The sequence below is a fragment of the Filicampus tigris genome, chromosome 17 (genome assembly GCF_054856515.1).
Source record: "Filicampus tigris isolate MCC_2025a chromosome 17, RoL_Ftig_1.0, whole genome shotgun sequence".
Taxonomy (NCBI): Eukaryota; Metazoa; Chordata; class Actinopteri; order Syngnathiformes; family Syngnathidae; genus Filicampus; species Filicampus tigris.
This window is the reverse complement of record NC_141233.1, coordinates 1578586-1596733: the sequence shown is the minus strand read 5'-3', so window position 1 is coordinate 1596733 and position 18148 is coordinate 1578586. Positions and strand designations below refer to the sequence as shown.

At 38.3% G+C, this 18148-nt stretch overlaps 1 protein-coding gene across 12 annotated transcripts in view; it reads right to left on the bottom strand.

Annotated features, from left to right (window-relative positions):
• The window catches only part of ntm (neurotrimin), a 256256-nt gene that overhangs the window by 92678 nt on the left and 145430 nt on the right, over nucleotides 1–18148 (bottom strand). For 3 of the 12 annotated variants that reach the window (XM_086056947.1, XM_086056946.1, XM_086056948.1), the window contains 3 exons: nucleotides 16587–16715; nucleotides 13807–13927; nucleotides 13556–13707 (listed from right to left, as the gene is read on the bottom strand). In XM_086056947.1, the coding sequence (XP_085913073.1) occupies nucleotides 13556–13707; nucleotides 13807–13927; nucleotides 16587–16715 (402 nt within the window). The other 9 variants (XM_086056954.1, XM_086056949.1, XM_086056955.1 and 6 more) reach the window with 7 other exon arrangements.

Here is an 18148-nt window from a genome sequence, read left to right as displayed (position 1 = left end):
GCTAGGTTCACACTGCAGGTCTTAATGCTCAATTTGGATTTTTGGGTGAAATACAATATTTTTGTGTGTGTAAGCATTCACATTGCATATTAAATGCGACCTCTGTCCATTGAGTGTGTGAATATGTGCCTCCTGAAAGTGACCCGCATGCGCAGAAGAAGAGATGACGACACTCGCAACAAAGTATTTACCAGAGCTGGGCATTTTTTGAAAAATTGAGTGTCCATTATTCGTCATCCGTCTGCAGCGTGGGTACCCTTCCGTTGTTCGTCATTCGCCTTTTTTTCCCGGGGGGGAAAAATATTACCCGTCTATAGACCGGTCCGCCTCTAATTGTAAATGGCCGTCCGTCTGCGAGTCTGACTAAACTTTCAATAGCCCTACGTGGCTACTACTGTCACCACAAATGTCCACTTTAAGCTTCACGTTTCAAGTGGGAATAAGTTAAAGTTAAATATAAAGCCAATATTGTGAAAGATTTACATTGATTTTGTAGATTCTTTTCAAATTAGAAGTTTTTATGTAAAAAAAAACCTGTCCCAATCTTTTCATATCACTACCGAAACGCAAAGAGTATTTGTCTGTAGGCAGGGCTTGGTTTTAGCCACATCCCCAGAAATTTCACCAGTAAGAGACATTACCTTCATGTTCATCACTGGGCACATGGCGAGTAATTAGTTGGCAGCATTGTCAAGTTATGTGCCCTCCAAAATCTGAAAATCAGCATGTGGTTTTAAGGACCGTCACTACCGAACACCTAATTTCGGCAATAAAATGAGCACTTTTGATTTTAATGCTAAATGTACTGTTTTCTATCTCTGTACACATGCTCAAAACTGTCTGTGGCAGCCACGTTGGGCCTAGCATTGTTGAGTATTGTCAACAATTATCATAATTATCACGTCACTTTAAATAATATAATACATAGATACATATGTAATACATTGATCTTTCTGATTTTAACAATATTATATTCCATATTTTATCAAAATGTGAAGGGAAAAATAAACCCGAAACGGTCACTACCGAAACATACAGATAGGTTTCGGTTGTGACATAATGGTTTCGGTAGTGACATTCTGATGTTTATTTTTTAGTAAATTTTAAATAATATAATACATACATACATATGTCATACATAGATCTTTCTGATTTTAACAATATTCAATTTCATATTTTATCTTAATTTGAAGGGAAAAACACCAAAATGCCATAAAGCCTAGCCAGAGTACAGGCGAAGGGTTACAATGACCCAGCGAAATCCAAAGAATATTTAATAAAGGAAAGAGAAAGAAATTAGACATGGAAGGAAGAAGGAAAGCTGAAGTCTACCAATGAAGTATCCAGCAGAGAGCAAAGGAAAGTCAGAAGAGCATGGAGCAAAAGACAAGACCACCAGATGTCTCTCAAAAAACAGAGAGAGAGAGGGGACATACATACTGGGAAATGTATGTTACAAAAATGTTTGTCATTCTAATTACATTTTTATTTGGAAGGTGAAACCACAGTTTTTCAATGATGAAGAGCCCTGTGATGGACAGGCGACCGGTCCAGCGTACCCTGCTTTTGCCCTAAGTCAGCTGCAATCAACTACAACCCCCTGCAACCCTGAGTACAGCACAAAGCACTAGACAATGGAAAAAATAATGTTTCATTAGTTATAATACACGTTAAAAGTTAAAATACAGTAAAAGTACCGGTAGTTAAGTGATTACAATGCTACCCTCACACAAAGTATTACTGCAACAGCAGCAACAATATGGTCACATGTGAAATTTTGCAGTTACTACCGGAAAAAAATGATGTTTTAACAAAAATAAAAAGTATTGAATTATCAACCAACAATTTTTGATAATGATTATTTAAGGGTATGTTTGTTTTAATTAATGATGACTTTTGAAGTCAATATGATCAACTTTCTAAATTTTACAATGAAAAATAGCATATACATTTTGATTTATTTCAGAAAACTGATATTAAATTCTGTTAAAAATTCATTTGGATTGGTTTTGATGTCAAAACCATGTATATTAATTTATAAAAATACTCTGTAGAGGGGGGAATGGAAAAAAATATCAGTTTGCTAGTAGAATTATTTTTATTCTTCTGTAATTGTGTGTTTCGGTGGTCACACATTTTAGGGACAGGCAAGATATTTGGGAAAAGCTAGAAAATACTCTTTAAAGATTGACTGCACTTTTACTATATTTGTGCCCCTTAGATATGGTGCAACATGAATACAATAAAAGCTTTTCTGAAATAAAATACAAATTTCACACATTTTCCAACTCTGAATTTGAACCAATTCAGTAGAATGGCCCATATATGCAAGCTGGCCGTTCAGACTGCGGTCGCAATGAAAAAAAAAAAATCCGATACGATGGATGGATTTTCCATCTATTGGATCTTTTTTTTTCTGGATTGATGATAGACAGAGTTTTGACATTTACTGATGAACGTGCGGTTAAAATAACAGGGCAGACCGACCGACAGTCGAATGCAGTTTGGTTCAACTTGAAAAAATGACGGACTGACGAATGAAGAACTGGAAAACTTTAGTGAAACGCCCACCTCTGTGATTACTAGCTAGCAGTAGGAGCAAACACACCTTGCCATCATTCCACAATTTCTGACCACATACTCAACATTTGAAGACATAGAATAACTTACCAGAAATTAAATGAGCACAGTAAACGCGGGTATTTGTGTCCTCGGTCCAGTCTGTACATCTAATATCCTGCAGCTACAGGTTCCTCTGGTGTTTTTGAAACGACCGGTTTCCTCTTGGAATTAAGAAAAAATTGAAACCCTTTCCACTTTGATTTGCACACCCATACACAAACACAACTATGCAGGTTGATATTTTTGTAAACTACTAAAAACTAACGCCACAAAAAACAATAACCCTGATCTTTCCGGGAAAGCAACTTGTGTCTACCATTCTTTTGCACCAATTATGCAGAAATGGAAACGGGTCTACTATTTTTGGAGGGCAGACCTCTCTTTAATGCATTTTAACAGCCAGTGTTTTGCATCCCAAATTAGTGATACTATTTGTGGTTGCTGTGGTGTGCCTCTAATTTAGTGGAATAGAAGGGGTTCTGCACCAACCCTCAGGCTCGCGCTGTCCCATCTAGCCTACAGTACGTGCATTAACTGATTAAGCCTGCTTAGATGAGAGACTAAATGTCTTCTAAGACAACCAGAACAATCCAGTTGTGAGCGATTGAGTGCTTTGAGAATGAATTGACCTGGAGGAATTATTCACACTCAACAGTGACATTAGCATGCGCAAGAGAGAAGTCTAAAAGTATTTTGCCGTCTTTCTTCATCTCATTTTGCACTCTTTCAGCCATCTTTACAGGATGGCCACTCTGTGAAAGTGCTGAACTTTCTCAACTTGTAGGCAATCTCTCTTTCCATGGACTGATTACATTATGCCTTACAGATCTACTTTAGCGACCCTTTCCAGCTTGACCCAAGTGAACAATTCTTCATGGCCGGTATTCTTAGGGCTGTCTTGTGCAAAGGTATGGTTCACAATGGGCAATGCTTCTTGACAGCAGACTATTTTGACTACTACTATTTTGTTGTGACTTAGATGAAGAGGAGATCATATTTTATGATCCATTTTACAGAAATCCAGGCAATTCCAAACATTTTTTCTACCAATTATGTAAAAACATGAGGGAAAATAGCCAAATATTTTGCGTGTGTTCGAAAAAGCTGTATTTTCTGCCCTCCTACCATAAAATGAATATCAATACCATTTATTAATCAAAATTGTAGTAAAGGACTCCTGTTGACTTTTTATCAGTGTGACTCTGTGCTTCTTAACCAACTGCCATGTAGCCGCAGATGTGCAATATTGTTCGAGTGCAAAGTTTGCCAACAAGACAATGAACCTTACTGGGTGGATTTGTTTGCTGCTGTAGTTCTGCAATTGATTTTTTAATTTTGCTGGAAAAAAAACCACACTGTACTACACAATATATAGGACGATTTTCATATACATTATGGTTTTAAGGTACATTTATTGTCCTTTTCATTTCAGTATAATAGTAGAAATACACAAGACAGCATCTTTACTGACACGTTTAATGAAAAGGGCAGTTTTATGACAGTAAAAATGAGTGTACAATAAAGTGGTAAATTCTTTGGGTTATTTGTGATTAAACATATGCATATTATAACCAAACATAACTATGTGTATGCATTGGTTCATGATGATTATGCAGTTGTGTTAAAACAATCAGCAAAAGTTTTAATGATTTGCAATTTAAACCCATGAGTATTTCAGAAAAAAATTACAAATCTCTCATTTTAACTATGTCATTATCAAGTAAAATTATGCTTTCACCTTTTTCAGCCGTAAGCATCCTTGTTAGCAAAAACAAACGAAACAACAAAAGATTTGACAAAAACAAGGATATTTGCCTAAAAAAGTTACAACTTCATATTTCCATCTCAAATATATTTTAAAATATATTGGATTAAAAAAATAAATAAATAAAATGAAAACATTAGCATAGCAAAATTAACATCACTAATGTTCTTACACACACACACACACACACACACACCCACACCCCAACACACCCACACACACACACAAAATCACACGTTCAGCTGCAGGAATCTTCCTCTTCTCTCGTCTCGAGCTGACCTTGAGGTATTTAAGATTCACTTTCAACACTTGCTTTAAATATTACTCTTTCCGCATTTGATATGAATATAAAATGGAAGTTAAGTCACAGTTGATTTGAATATCAGACAATACTTTATACATTTCTTCTGAAGAGTTACGAGAAAATTCAAATTCAATTCAGAAATTAATTCAACTGCAAAACATTGGTATGGTATGGTATGGTAAATAAATAATCGACAAATACAAATTGCACAGAATTATACCACGTATCATAGGACAACATCATAACTTTGTGAACTGCTGTGCAATATATGCATCAGTATGTTTGCAGATTTGAAAAAAATAGAAAACAAATCTAATTTTCCCTCAAACATATGGTGAAATCTATTCCTCTTCAAAATTTAAGCAGAAAGGGCAGAAATACTATGGAGAGGAGATAAGTCTCTAAGTGCCCCCCCAGTGTGGATCCACTGCCATCCTGAACTGCTCTCGGTCCTGAGAGGTGGATAGTACAAAGAGTGAGTTAAAAAAAATAAATAAATAAAGAATCTACACTTGTAATTTCAGTGTGGTAGTGAAATATGTCAACAATAATATATTATACTGTTCCTGCATGACACTTTATTGAACTTTATGATAACTCATTAAACAGCCCAAAACTTAAAATTGTCTAATAATTACAACACAAACCCACTATACCATGATTAAGACTAAATATGTGAAATCCTGTTTTCATTATTTTCATAAGAGGCATTTCTCAAATAGATTTTCGGGGCATGCGGGCTTTTAAACCATAACATGGGGTGGTGGTGTCTTGTTTAAGGGCATCTTTACAGATTTCATTCATTTATTTCATTTTCAGCATGCATTTCTCCAGTGTCAATTTCAGCTCGCTTCAGTCTCCAAGACCCACCAACTGCGAGACCAAATGCAAAACAATTGCATGGTTTATAGAATTAAATATGATTCACATCCTAAAATTATGATGCAGTATTAAACTATGAATTATAATTTTATTATAATTGTCCCAAATCCTGCATATTACTAATGAGCATTACCATTATGTTCATTAACAGTTAAAAAACAAACATTTACAAAACAATGTTGTGTTGTGAGTTGTTTCATATAATGTAATACAATCAACAATTACAATAACACATTAAATTTCATGATCGGTTAGATTATGGAAAATAATTTAGTTCACGGTCACTGAAGGGCAATTAGGCGGATGCACACTAACTACCCAACGACCCCTCTGCCTCCAACACACAGACACATGCATGCACGTACAGACGCACACACACCAAGGTTATAGCTAACAAAAAAAAAATCAACGAAATAACTAAATCTAACATTGAACAAAGAATTCTAAACTAAAATTGACCCCAAAAAACATTTTTGTTAATGATATAAAAATGAGAGTGCTTTTAGAAAAATGAAAATTAACTGAAACTACACCTTACGTTTATAAATTAAACTAAAACTAACTATATTTTAAATTTTGACAACTACAGTTTTTCTCAGTTGCTTTGGTGCATTTCTCAGATCCGAATTGAATTCCTCAAATCTACTTGTGCAAAGTATGTCATGTGTGCACATCCAAAAAACAGTTTCTCATTTCTTGGAACAAGTTGCAAATGCTTTGGCACATCCATACAAATGATCAGAGGTGGACATTTGACTAAATCTTGTTGGTCCGTCATCCGTCAGAGGCCGGGGTATACATCCGTCATTCGTCAGTCCATCATCTTTCAACCTGAACCGAATTGTAAACGTCAATTGGTCAGTCTGTCACAGGTCCGTCAGTCGCTCTGTCAGTCCAGCCTCCGCCCCCCCAAAAAATGTCAGCAAAATGGGCACCTGTCAATGACGAACTGAAAGTTCCATCTCTGATGGACACGGTTGGTTACAATTACAATGAAGGAGGAAAATCCTCTTCCGTCAGTGCTTATTCCGTCATTTTTAAAACGTGTCCCATCATTCACCAATCATCAGCAAAACGGGTGTCCGTCATTGACGGACTCACTCTGACAGAATGGCCGCCTCTGCAAATGATTACCATTTTCCGGACTATAAGTCGCTCTGGAGTACAAGTCGCACCAGCCATAAAATGCATAATAAAGAGGAAAAAAGCATATAAGTCGCACTGGAGTATAAGTCGCATTTTTGGAGGAAATGTATTTGATTAAAACCAACACCAAGAACAGACATGTCATTTAAAATTTAAATGACGAACAATTAAAAACAAAATAGAATAGAGGCAACAACAGGCTGAACGGTACGCTTACATTACATTACGGCACCCTCCCCCCAAAGCCAAGTAGTCTCCATCGCGTAACGCAACCAAATGTGTCCATATAAATCAAATTAATAAAATTGTGCGCTTAGTACACATAATTTCCACCGAGCTACGATGGTAACATTTAGCTAACATTCACGTATGTAGCATTACAAGAAAGTTACGGAAAGATATCTTTAAACTCTCCAAAACGGTCGTAGATCGATTAAATAAGTCTTTTATTCATCGCCGACCATGTAGAATGTTTCCAAATCTCCAAAAGTATTTACCGTATTTTTCGGACTATAAGCCGCAACTTTTCCCCTAGATTTTGAGCCCTGCGGCTTATGGCCCGGTGCGGCTATTCTGTGGATTTTTCTTCCACCGCTCGGGGCGCTCTAACCTTAATGACAGTACAATTCAATACAATACATTTCCCATTGACTGGATGTGACAGCAGGTGGAGGAGTTCAACAGGAGAGGGCGCCCTGCACTAGGTTACTGTATTAGGTGCTGTCATGCTTTCATTTTACGTTTTCCTAGAGGCACATGAATGCGATTAGCTGATATTATGTCTTTTCTGTTACTTCGATGTGAAATGCTATTGTTGATTTAGCACGTCGTGTGTTAGATTGGCTGACTTTATTAACATAAAACAAGACAGGTGCACATGTAGAATGTAGTAGAACAATAGTTGGTGGAGTCTGGTGCACATTAGCTGACAAACTGAAGCGGCAGTCGGCAGTGAAATGAAGATAAGTACTGTTTATTTTCACTTGGTTCTCTTCTGTTTTAATCAGCAACGTTGCTGCAGTGTTAAAAGGCAATGTGAGGAAAGAATCTGCTCAGGTACATACATGTACATTTACAGTTCATAATCGTTCTGTAAATGCAGTAAATATAAAAGTTTTCAACATAGATGGGCGCGGCTTATATAAAGGCGCTGCTTATTTAAGTTTTTCCCGAAATGTTCTTAAAAATAGAGTGGGTGCGGCTTATATAACTGTGCGGCTTATAGCCCGGTAAATATGGTATGTATTCGGTTGTAATTATCTCGCTGTTTGTCTTCTTCACTCTCCGCTCCGTACGTGTATGACTGAAGACCACAGCCAGGCACGGCGTCTTAAAGTAACAGTACACTATTTAGAATAGATGGATTGATAGACAGTCAAATTGTCTTTTTATCATACTATTTTAATTACTTTTTTAAAAAAACATTAGATTTTAACCGTTTAAATTAGTCATGCATTTTAATAGCGTTTAGGATTTATCTTTATGTTTCTTTATGTGGGTTACAATAACATGTGAAATGATATACAGGTAATAATGTGTTAATAATTTCATATATAAGTCTCTCCAGAGTATAAGATGCACCGGCCAAACTATGGGGAAAAAACGACTTATAGTCCGGAAAATACGGTATGTACAATTCTCTGCTGTTTTCCAAATCATCAATTGCTTAGGTCATGTTGATCACAATTCATTATAAAGGGTCGCTGTCTAATTGTCTCACACCCTACAACATTTCGGCATTAGTTAATCATATAAGCAGAGCTGGGCAGTCCATCCTGGGGCCGGACCGGTCAGACCCCCCTGACAAATTTTAAAAAACGGCTGGTCCAAGCATAGCCGGAAGTGGATTTTAGTCCGGCCCACTAATCGGCCCTCATGCGTGTGATGTGCTTGCGAGGCGGCCAAATTTCATCTCTGCCCACTCGGTGAAAGGCTTCTTTTTAGGCTTCTTTCTACTCCTGCGTCGGCGCGAGCGACAACTGTCCTATTGATTCACATTAACGACGCATTGTGCTGTTGGCGACAGGTCTGCAACACATGCCACGCACACATCAGGAATTGTTGCTGCTCTGATTGGTAAATTATTTCACATGTTATGATGATATACAGTTTCCCACATGGAGGAGAGGATGCACCACGTAGTTCGTTACTGCTGCAAAGCAAACTAGTTTGGCAGCGGTGTGGGTGATATGTCACGTATGTGTGTGTAAAGTAGCTACTCACCCAGGTTCCCCCTTAGCCGCCACCATCCAGATCGTTTTCGCAATAAAATTAAATGCATCGTCTAGTGATCTCAGTCCCTTTATAGTTGTAGCAGGAACGATATCCATTGCTGTCGCTGTCTTTTTGAAGCGACACCCCCCGACTTGGAACGTAACTGTTTCAAAACGACTTGTGTCCACGAGTATAGTCAAGCTGCGCGCAGCACTCAAGGATAAAGGTAAATCAAGGTGGAGTTATGCACTTCTTCCGGCATCTTACCTACTACAAGCAGCACAGCAGGACTTTCTCATTGAAATTAACAAACCTCGCTCTAATTCACCTCTCTCTCTTTCTCTCTCGCTCCGGAAATACGCCTGAGCAAACCTTCTGTGTAGTGGTTTGCTGGTATGCAAATGTGAAGGAGGGGAAGTATGGAAAATAAATAAGTAACTTGTTGAATACTTGCAGACTTGTCGCCTGTTGGACCCAAATAATATTACAATACGACAAAACCAACCCCAGGGCTCGCAATGGAAGTAAGCACACGCAGCAGGGTAAGTACTAGTACCGCGTTTGAAGCATGTGTGAAGCGTGTCCACAGTGGGTTTGAATAGTAAATTAGCCAGCTAATGATCTTTAAATAAATCTCTTCCGTTAGCATCTCTCCCACGGTGGCGTCATGCATGTATTTTGTTGTTTTTTTTTTGGGGTGGGGGAGCGGAGCGCGTAACGGGGCGGGGGTTGATCATATTTGTGAATAAGGGCGGGGGGTCGAGGCCGGAAGAGTACCCAGGTCAAGGGTGGAGGGTCGCGGCCGGACCGTCAAAAAAGGGTCAAGTGCCCAGCTCTGCATATAAGTCATTCAAAATGGCTGAACAAGTTGTCAAAATATGTCAAGCATATTTCTATACATTTCAATTTGACATTTTTCCTAGGCGAATATCTTTTTGGGTTTTTTCTACAAAAAAAGGGAAATGTGTGACACATTGAAAGAAATGTATCAAAATGACTGAGAAACTGTAATATCATTCATGGGCTTTCAGGGTTCATTTTAAATGTATTTATTACGGTGTTACTGCACATCCATAGCTACAGAAAACAAGGTCATTGTTTGAGATTTGTAGTTTACCTTAGTTTATTACCGAATACTTAGTGAGCTTTGTTTTAAATATAAATTTTGTACTCAACAAATACAATATAACAAATACAACACATATTAATACAAATACAAAGGAATACTGAAACTAATTAAACTAAAACAAAGCATTTAAAAAAATAAAAATGAACAAACCTGCTCTATAAACTACAAACTAATTTAAACTAAATGAATTTAAAAACGAAACGTCAAAACAAAATAAAAGAAAGTATATTAAAACTAAATATAACGCTGACACACACGCACACATCACCACCACCACACAAATTATAGTGTCTTGCACAAACAGAACAAGTATTAAGATACAACATGAAATGATAGAACATGAAATGATACTTACAGTCAAAAGAGTGCATGCGAAAATCAAAAGGAAGACATGTCACATGGAGAGATGGTTTGAAAGGGGTTAAAAAAAAGATGAAACAGTAGGAGTCAGAACAGCTTGACACTGACCATTTTTACAAATATTTACACTGCAGTTTTTGGTTTCCTCATCAAGACTACTGGTTGTCACACAGTGTCGATCCAGAAATAATCCAATCACAGTATATTATTTTATTGAAGAAAGGCTTGATCGGAAAGCCTACAATTGATGTTTGTCAAAATGGCAGATGTGTCATGCTGTAAAGACTGCATCCATGACTGTACGTCCATGGAGAATACTAACCTTGCAATAGCGTGGAGCTAGTAGGTTCAATTACCACTACAAACAGGGTAACAAATCAATGACAGCAACACATCGGAAACAGTATTGTCATAGTGCATTCATATTTTATTATGCTGGGAGAGGGAAATCTGGGCTATTGCCCATGTGACCCGACCCAGGATAAGTGGAAGAAAATGGATGGATGGATGGACCTGTGTAACTGTCCCCTTGCTACCTTGAAAAAACAAACACCATGTAAATTTATCAAAATACTTTCTTCTTCCAGACGCTGTTCTTAATTTTGGAGTTTCCAAAGGCAACATGACTTCGCACAATCCTGCTGTAATCCATCTACTTCCCTTGCTAAATTTCAAACAAGCACTGAGACCAGGGGTGTCACCACACTCCTTTGCTGAGGGGTAGCCCCAGTATTAAAAAACTGTGCTCGGCGAGACGGCCGTTTAAAAGAGGAGGCGGATCGGCCTATAGACAGGGTACTATTTTTTCCCACGCGGGAAAAATGACGGACGACGGAAGGGTACCCTCGCTGCTGACGGACGCTCAATTTTTAGTAACATACCCAGCCCTGGTAAATGTCCATATATGTACCTGAACAGATTCCTTCCTAACAGTGCCTTTACCTTGATACCTTGGGCTGTGGCTGGACAACAAACTGGAATGGACAACACACACCAGTCACCTGTACAAGAAGACGCAAAGCAGGATGTACTTCCTGAGGAGACTGCGCTCCTTCAACATCTGCTGCAAACTTCTGCAGATGTTCTATCAGTCTGTGGTTGCCAGCGTCCTTTTCTACACCGTGGTGTGCTGGGGGGTGGGGTGGGGGGTGGGGGGGCAGCATATCCAAGAAGGAAATTTCCAGACTGGACAAATTTATCAGGCGGGCCGGCTCTGTGGTTGGCATGAAACTGGACTCTCTGATGACGGTGGCAGAGAAGAGGATTCTGGATAAACTGCTGGATATTATGGACAATGCCAGCCACCTCTGCACACTGTCATTAATAACCAGAGGAGCAGTAGTAGGAGTAGGACCAACAGATTAAAGAGCTCTTTTATCCACTGTGCTAGCGTACTATACAACTCCTCACTGGGGGGGAGGAAAGAGTAGCTTGCACTACACTATACATAAAGGGCACTTAACTTATTCAATGTGTAATAAATCTATTTATTGATTTATTGATGATTTTTATTTCATTAATTTTTTTCTTCATCTTTTATTTTTCTTTAAATTTTTAAAGTGTTTCTTTACTTTTTTCTGCTCTTCCTGTCTACATGCCTCTTTGTTCTTATTGCTGCTGGAAATGCAAATTTCCCAGAGGGAGTCATCCCAAAGGGATCAATAAAGTCAAGTCTAAGTCTAAGTCTTTTAACACGGCAGCAACTTGGCTGATTAAAACGGAACAGAACCAGAGAAAATAACCAGTATTTATCTTCATTTCACTTCCCACTCTAACGTCTCACCATAGATTCATCGACGATAAGCTTCTGCGCAACAGCACAGATTCCTTCCTGGATAGTAAGATTGGTGGCCTTCAACTTAAAATTTGCATCATACAAACTTCTTCGTGCGGGTTCTGTTGGACTTTGACCCACATTTAATAACTGAATACACTCCAGTTTCAGTTAACATCCACCTTTTATTGCTCTAATTCCGCATACCACCCAATGCAATGCCTAGTGCTTAACCTACTGCATTGTGTCCTCGCCTGTTGAACTTCTCCACCTGCAGTCACATCCTGTTAATGTCATCAACACATAACAGGTTCCATGATGGAGGATTTGCTTGTTTGTAATTTGTCGTCCATGTTCTATCTGCTAAAGAAATATCAGCGTATTCTTCTTTGCATTGATTTTTTCTTAGTTTTAATTCTAATTCTGGTTAGAGCGCCCCTAGTGGTGGAAGAAAAATCCACAGAATAGCCACATCTTGATATAAACCGCATGGGTCAAAACCTAGGAAAAAAGTAGCGGCTTATAGTCAGGAAAATACGGTATTACATTATTGTTGTTGTTTCCCTTTTGGATTTTCCCTTACAGGTCAGTTATTAGGTTATGTGCCCAATAGATTTAGAAAAGGGAACATTCATTTCGTTATGGGCCGTTATCACGTTATCGGCTGTCATTACATTATGTGCTCCTAACACGTCATGTCATGTCATCTTCCAAACCGCTTATCCTATATAGGGTCGCGGGGAGTTGCTGGAGCCTATCCCAGCCGTCAATGGGCGAAGGCAGACTACACCCCGAACTGGTCGCCAGCCAGTCGCAGGGCACACATAGACACTGTCACTGAGCGGGAATCGATCCCACGCTGCCCGCACACAACTCAGGCGTGTGTACCACTACACTATCAGCGGACATGCTCCTAACATGTGTAATTTACAATTACAAAACAGTTTGAAAACAAAGTTGTGAAGCGGAGCTGCAGTAAGTAACAAGCAGCCGTTCTCACACAGTACCACATGCACACGCACGCACACACACACATACACAAAAAATACTGGGATGGCGATCAAGATCTTTTTTTCCCCTAAATTTCAGCCTTTTCATCACTTTGATAAAAGTTCATCCTTTAACATCACTCCATAAATCTTTGTCCCAGCATTTTTTAGGCTCATCTCTTTTGATAAATTCAATGCTGTTTTCCTATTCTTCCCAATAAATTCTTTGCATAGTCTAATGTAGCATCTGTTGTTTTGTTAATTTTCAACCCTGGAGGGGGTTTTCAATTTCCAAGAAAATTAAAGTAATTTTCCTCAAGTGTTCCAATAATTTTTTAGGGGAGTATTAATGCAAGATTCATGTACTTACCATACATAATAAAGCTTGTATTAGAACTCCCAAGTTTGTTGATGGCAACACAAGTGTAGTTACCATAGTCACCATCAGACACATTAAAAAATGTCAATTTGGACAGTGATCCAGTGTTCACTATCTCCATGCCTTCAAAGCCATTGATGAATCTGATGAAAAAATAAATGAATGGGTCAATATTTATGTTTAAGGAGAATTTCACGTTTGATTAGCAACACCCATTTGAAATGTAAACAATATAGCGATACCTTCTGTCATCTTTATACCACTCAAAGTCAGCCTCAGGCACTGCATCAGCCTCACACTCCAGCACTCCTCTTTGTCCCAGTCTAACACCAATATCTCTTCCCTCAGACACAGTTGGAGCATCTAGAACAACACACAAGAGCAATGATCAACACATAACAACAAAGATATCTGCAGAGGAGAGTAACAAGAGGAGATTCTCCAAGTAACCATATCTGGATGTAAGAGGGTGCTTGTGTGTTTTGTGCTTTTACGTCCAAAATCTCATATTTTCTATGTTCTATAATCTTTCTAGTGACATTTTTGTTACAACCAGTACTCTGATTGCAGTAGAGTCAGGCCAGTCTCCACTCGAAAAGAAAAGTCAATTTTAAATTAAAAGCCTAGGATTTAAAATAATTCTATAATCTAATCCCTTAGGTATCACAAAATATTTGCACTCCTGGGAGAAATGACACAAGGGGTCGCCAATATGTTGCCAGCGGGCCAGTTGTAAAAACAGCTGACCAGTGATGGGACATTATGATTTAATTAATATAATTAATTATTAATAAGAACACACAATAATATTATCAACAGTAATTTGAGCAAATTTGTTGAATCAGAAGTTTGTATGAAACTGACGGCCTTTTGCTTTAATCCAAGGGTGTCGAACTCCGGTCCTCGAGTGCCGCTGTCCTGCCTGTTTTCCATCTCTTCCTGCTACAAGACACCTGTTTCAAATGATCAGCTCATCAGCAAGTTCTGCATTAGCCTGATCTTGATCCCGATCGTTTGAATCAGGTGTGTTGGACGAGGAAACCTCTAAGACATGCAGGAGGGCGGCCCCCAAGGACTGGAGTTTGACACCCCTGCTTTAATCAGTACCCAAGAAGTAGCTCTCAGTTTCAACAAAGTTGGTGACCCCCGGAACTAGATGAGCCCAGGTTTCCACACAGGACATTTCACACAATTCTGATGTTATATTTCAATATAAAATTCCTCTGAAATCTGCATATTTAACTGTCAATACAACAGATTTTTAAATGATGATTAAAAAGAATTCTCTGAGTATCACAAAGCCAGTCCACTTTTGGGGAACACAAGAATATCCCAGGCCCCACTCTGGAAGTTTCACACAGATCTGTTACTGAAATTTTAAAGCCCTCTGAAATGTGCAGATGTTATTGTCAACACATCCGATTAAACAAACAAACAAACAAACAAACAAACAAACAAACAACGGGCTTATACAAATCATGTTTTTTTTCTTTGACGGCTAGGGGCACTCTAACCGGAATTAGAATCAAAACTAAGAAAAACTTCAATGCAAAGAAGAATACGCACCTTCTTTAGCAGATAGAGCACGGACGACAAATTACAAACAGTTAATTACTTTCAAATCCTCGCCCCTTCATCATGAAACCCACATGAAGAAGTTCTTATGATACAAGTTTTAGGTTGAAGGCCATCGATCTTGCTATTCAGGAACGAAACTGCGCTGCTGCACGCAAGCTTAGTGTCAATTAATCTGGTGAGACGTTGGAGGCGGCAGTGGGAAGTAAAATGAAGATAAGTATTGGTTATTTTCTTTTGGTTCTGTTCCATTTTAATCTGCTGCCGTGTTAAAAAGCACTCTTAGGGAACAATATGTTCAGGTACATACGTACATGTACATTTACAGTACAAAATTGTTCTGTAAATGCAGTAAATACTCAATATTTCAACATAAAAGGAGACGACTTCATGGGTTTCAGCGAAGATGATGTTAGAATAATTGTACATAAGTTATCCCATATTTACTCTTATGGTGTTTCAAAGCATTTATTCAACAGTATAAACTTGTTTGTGTCATGTAAATTGAAGTTGTCTGTAAAGAAAGCAAAGCATACCTCAAGTTGCAGCTACAGATAGGAAATTGTGCCTTTATCTCAAGAAAGCTTTCCCCTCTGGAAATTACTTTATTGCAGTGGTCTAAAGGAATTTATTGCAGTGGTCTGTTTTAACATTTTGTGTTTATTATTTTCAAATAATTCAAATCTGTGATTTACCTTTCCCAACTGTTAGAGCAAATAAATGTCAATATAACTAGAAACCACCCTTTTGTAAATAAAAAGAGAGGCAACGACGAGTGTGTTCAGAGCGTTCGGAGATTTGTCACTGAGCACATCTCTGTTCGTTCTCGTCATGCGAAAAAAGTTAAACTCTCATGTCTTCCTTCCTTGTGTGATGTTTTGGTAAATGTTTTAGGTTGCCTAAAACTTGACAGATGATTAAAGTGACTTGTGATTTCAAACAGGAGAAATTAAGATAAATATTTTTTTTTTCTTGATTCTGTTCCATTTGAATCAGAAAAGTTGCTGCCACGTTAAAAGGCACTGTTAGGAAAGAATCTGTTCAGGTACATACATGTACATTTACAGTTCAAAATTGTTCTGTAAATGCAGTAAATATCTTTTTCAACATAGATAGGTGCGGCAACTGTATCGTTTTTTCATTATTTTTTTTAAAATAGAGTGGATGCGGATATTCTATGTTTTGCTTTGAATGTTTTAAAGCACTTTGAGTTGCATTTTTATGTATGAAAAGTGCTATATAAATAAAATGTGATTGATTGATTGATTGATTGATTGATATATATTTATATATATATATATATATATATATATATATATATATATATATACATACAGTATATATATGTCAAACAGCAGATGACAATAACTTTTGACAAATGGCACCAAAAAAGCCTGTATTTCAGAAATATGAATCAACATTTGATCGAATAAAGCAGAGAACTCACAGTTGACAGTGATGTCTATAGTTTGGGTATCTGTGGCGATGTCGTTGACAGCTGTGCATTCATAAGTTCCTGCTCTGTGTCTGGTGATGGATGGAATTTCCAGGTACTCATCGTCTGTTGTCAGGTCCCCTACACACCAGGAGTGTGAGAGAAGGGACAGTTGTTCAGAAGTGTGACAAGAAAACAGCTGTATCTCCAGTTGTCAATTTGAGGTTCAATGCCCTTTCAGATCTCCTGGGAAAGTAACAGCTGGAATACAGGCTGTGGATGACAGCTTGCCAACAGCAATTAGGTAATATTTTAGTTATACCACTTTCAATTAAAAAACAAACAAAAAAAATTCTATGAGGTACTTCAAATTAATATAAACATTAAAATTGAGGCGGCCCCGTGGTCGACTGGTTAGCACGTCACCCGGTGCAGAGGTCGGGTGTTCGAATCCGACCCCTACCTTCCTGTGTGGAGTTTGCAAGTGCCTGCATGATCCTCTCCAGGTACTCTGGTTTTCTCCCACATTTCAAAAACATGCATGGTAGGTTAATTGGACACTCTAAATTGTCCCTGTATGGTTATGAGTGTGAATGTTTGTTTGTCTTTGTGTGCCCTGCGATTGGCTGGCAGTTCTGGGTGTACCCCACCTACTGCCTATTGACAGCTGGCATAGGCTCCAGCACGCCCGGAACCATCGTGTGGATAAGTGGTTTGCATAATGGATGGATCGATGGAACATTAAAATCATCTTCTTGACTTTAACTGAATCCTCAGTTGTGTCTCTTTTGTACAGCATTTAAAAAACAGTTATTTATTTCATTTGCATTTTACTAAAGACTTGACACCATTTTCTGATTTGAGTTTTGCTGAGCCTAAGCTCTGCATTCATAAGTCACAATTTGTTTGTTTGGCATGCTTGCAAATTCAACAAGGCTGCTTTTGAGAATTTTTGAACACCAACCCCCATCTTTTGCAACAGCGGGCTCATGTGTGGCCTTTGTCATTTCATTGCTTTCTGGCAGAGCTCCCGTTTGGGGAACTACGGTGTTATGTTCACTGTTTCGAGTTTGTAAAATGTGTTGCTGGACCTCCTAGAGGCCAATGTTGTTTGCGTGCATGTGTGAAAATATAGTAGCAGAAGAAGAGTCAGAAACAGGATGTGTATCGCTCTTATGGAAATGAGCAGACAACTCCACTCTAACTTTCTCTTCTGGTTCATTCTTGTTCAAGCATCATCTATAAGTAACTGTTAGACAATTGTGTGTAATGAACATGCAACATGTATATACGGGCCGAATTGTAGATGATGTTTGTTGACTAGAAATACTAATCGGTATCGCTAATGCTAATCTCAATCACTAAACGTTAGCATAGGCAATTTTTTTTCGTGTCTATGAAAATACATGTGTATGTAGTACACATATTGATTGCATTTTCTGTTTCTTGTTGCAGTTTCACAATATAAATAGACAGCTTCACTCCACACCTGTAGTCTGTGGAGTTAGTTTATGAATGTTTAGCTGCTTGGATAAGATAGCGTCCTCGACTAGCAAGGCCTTTAAGTGTGAGTG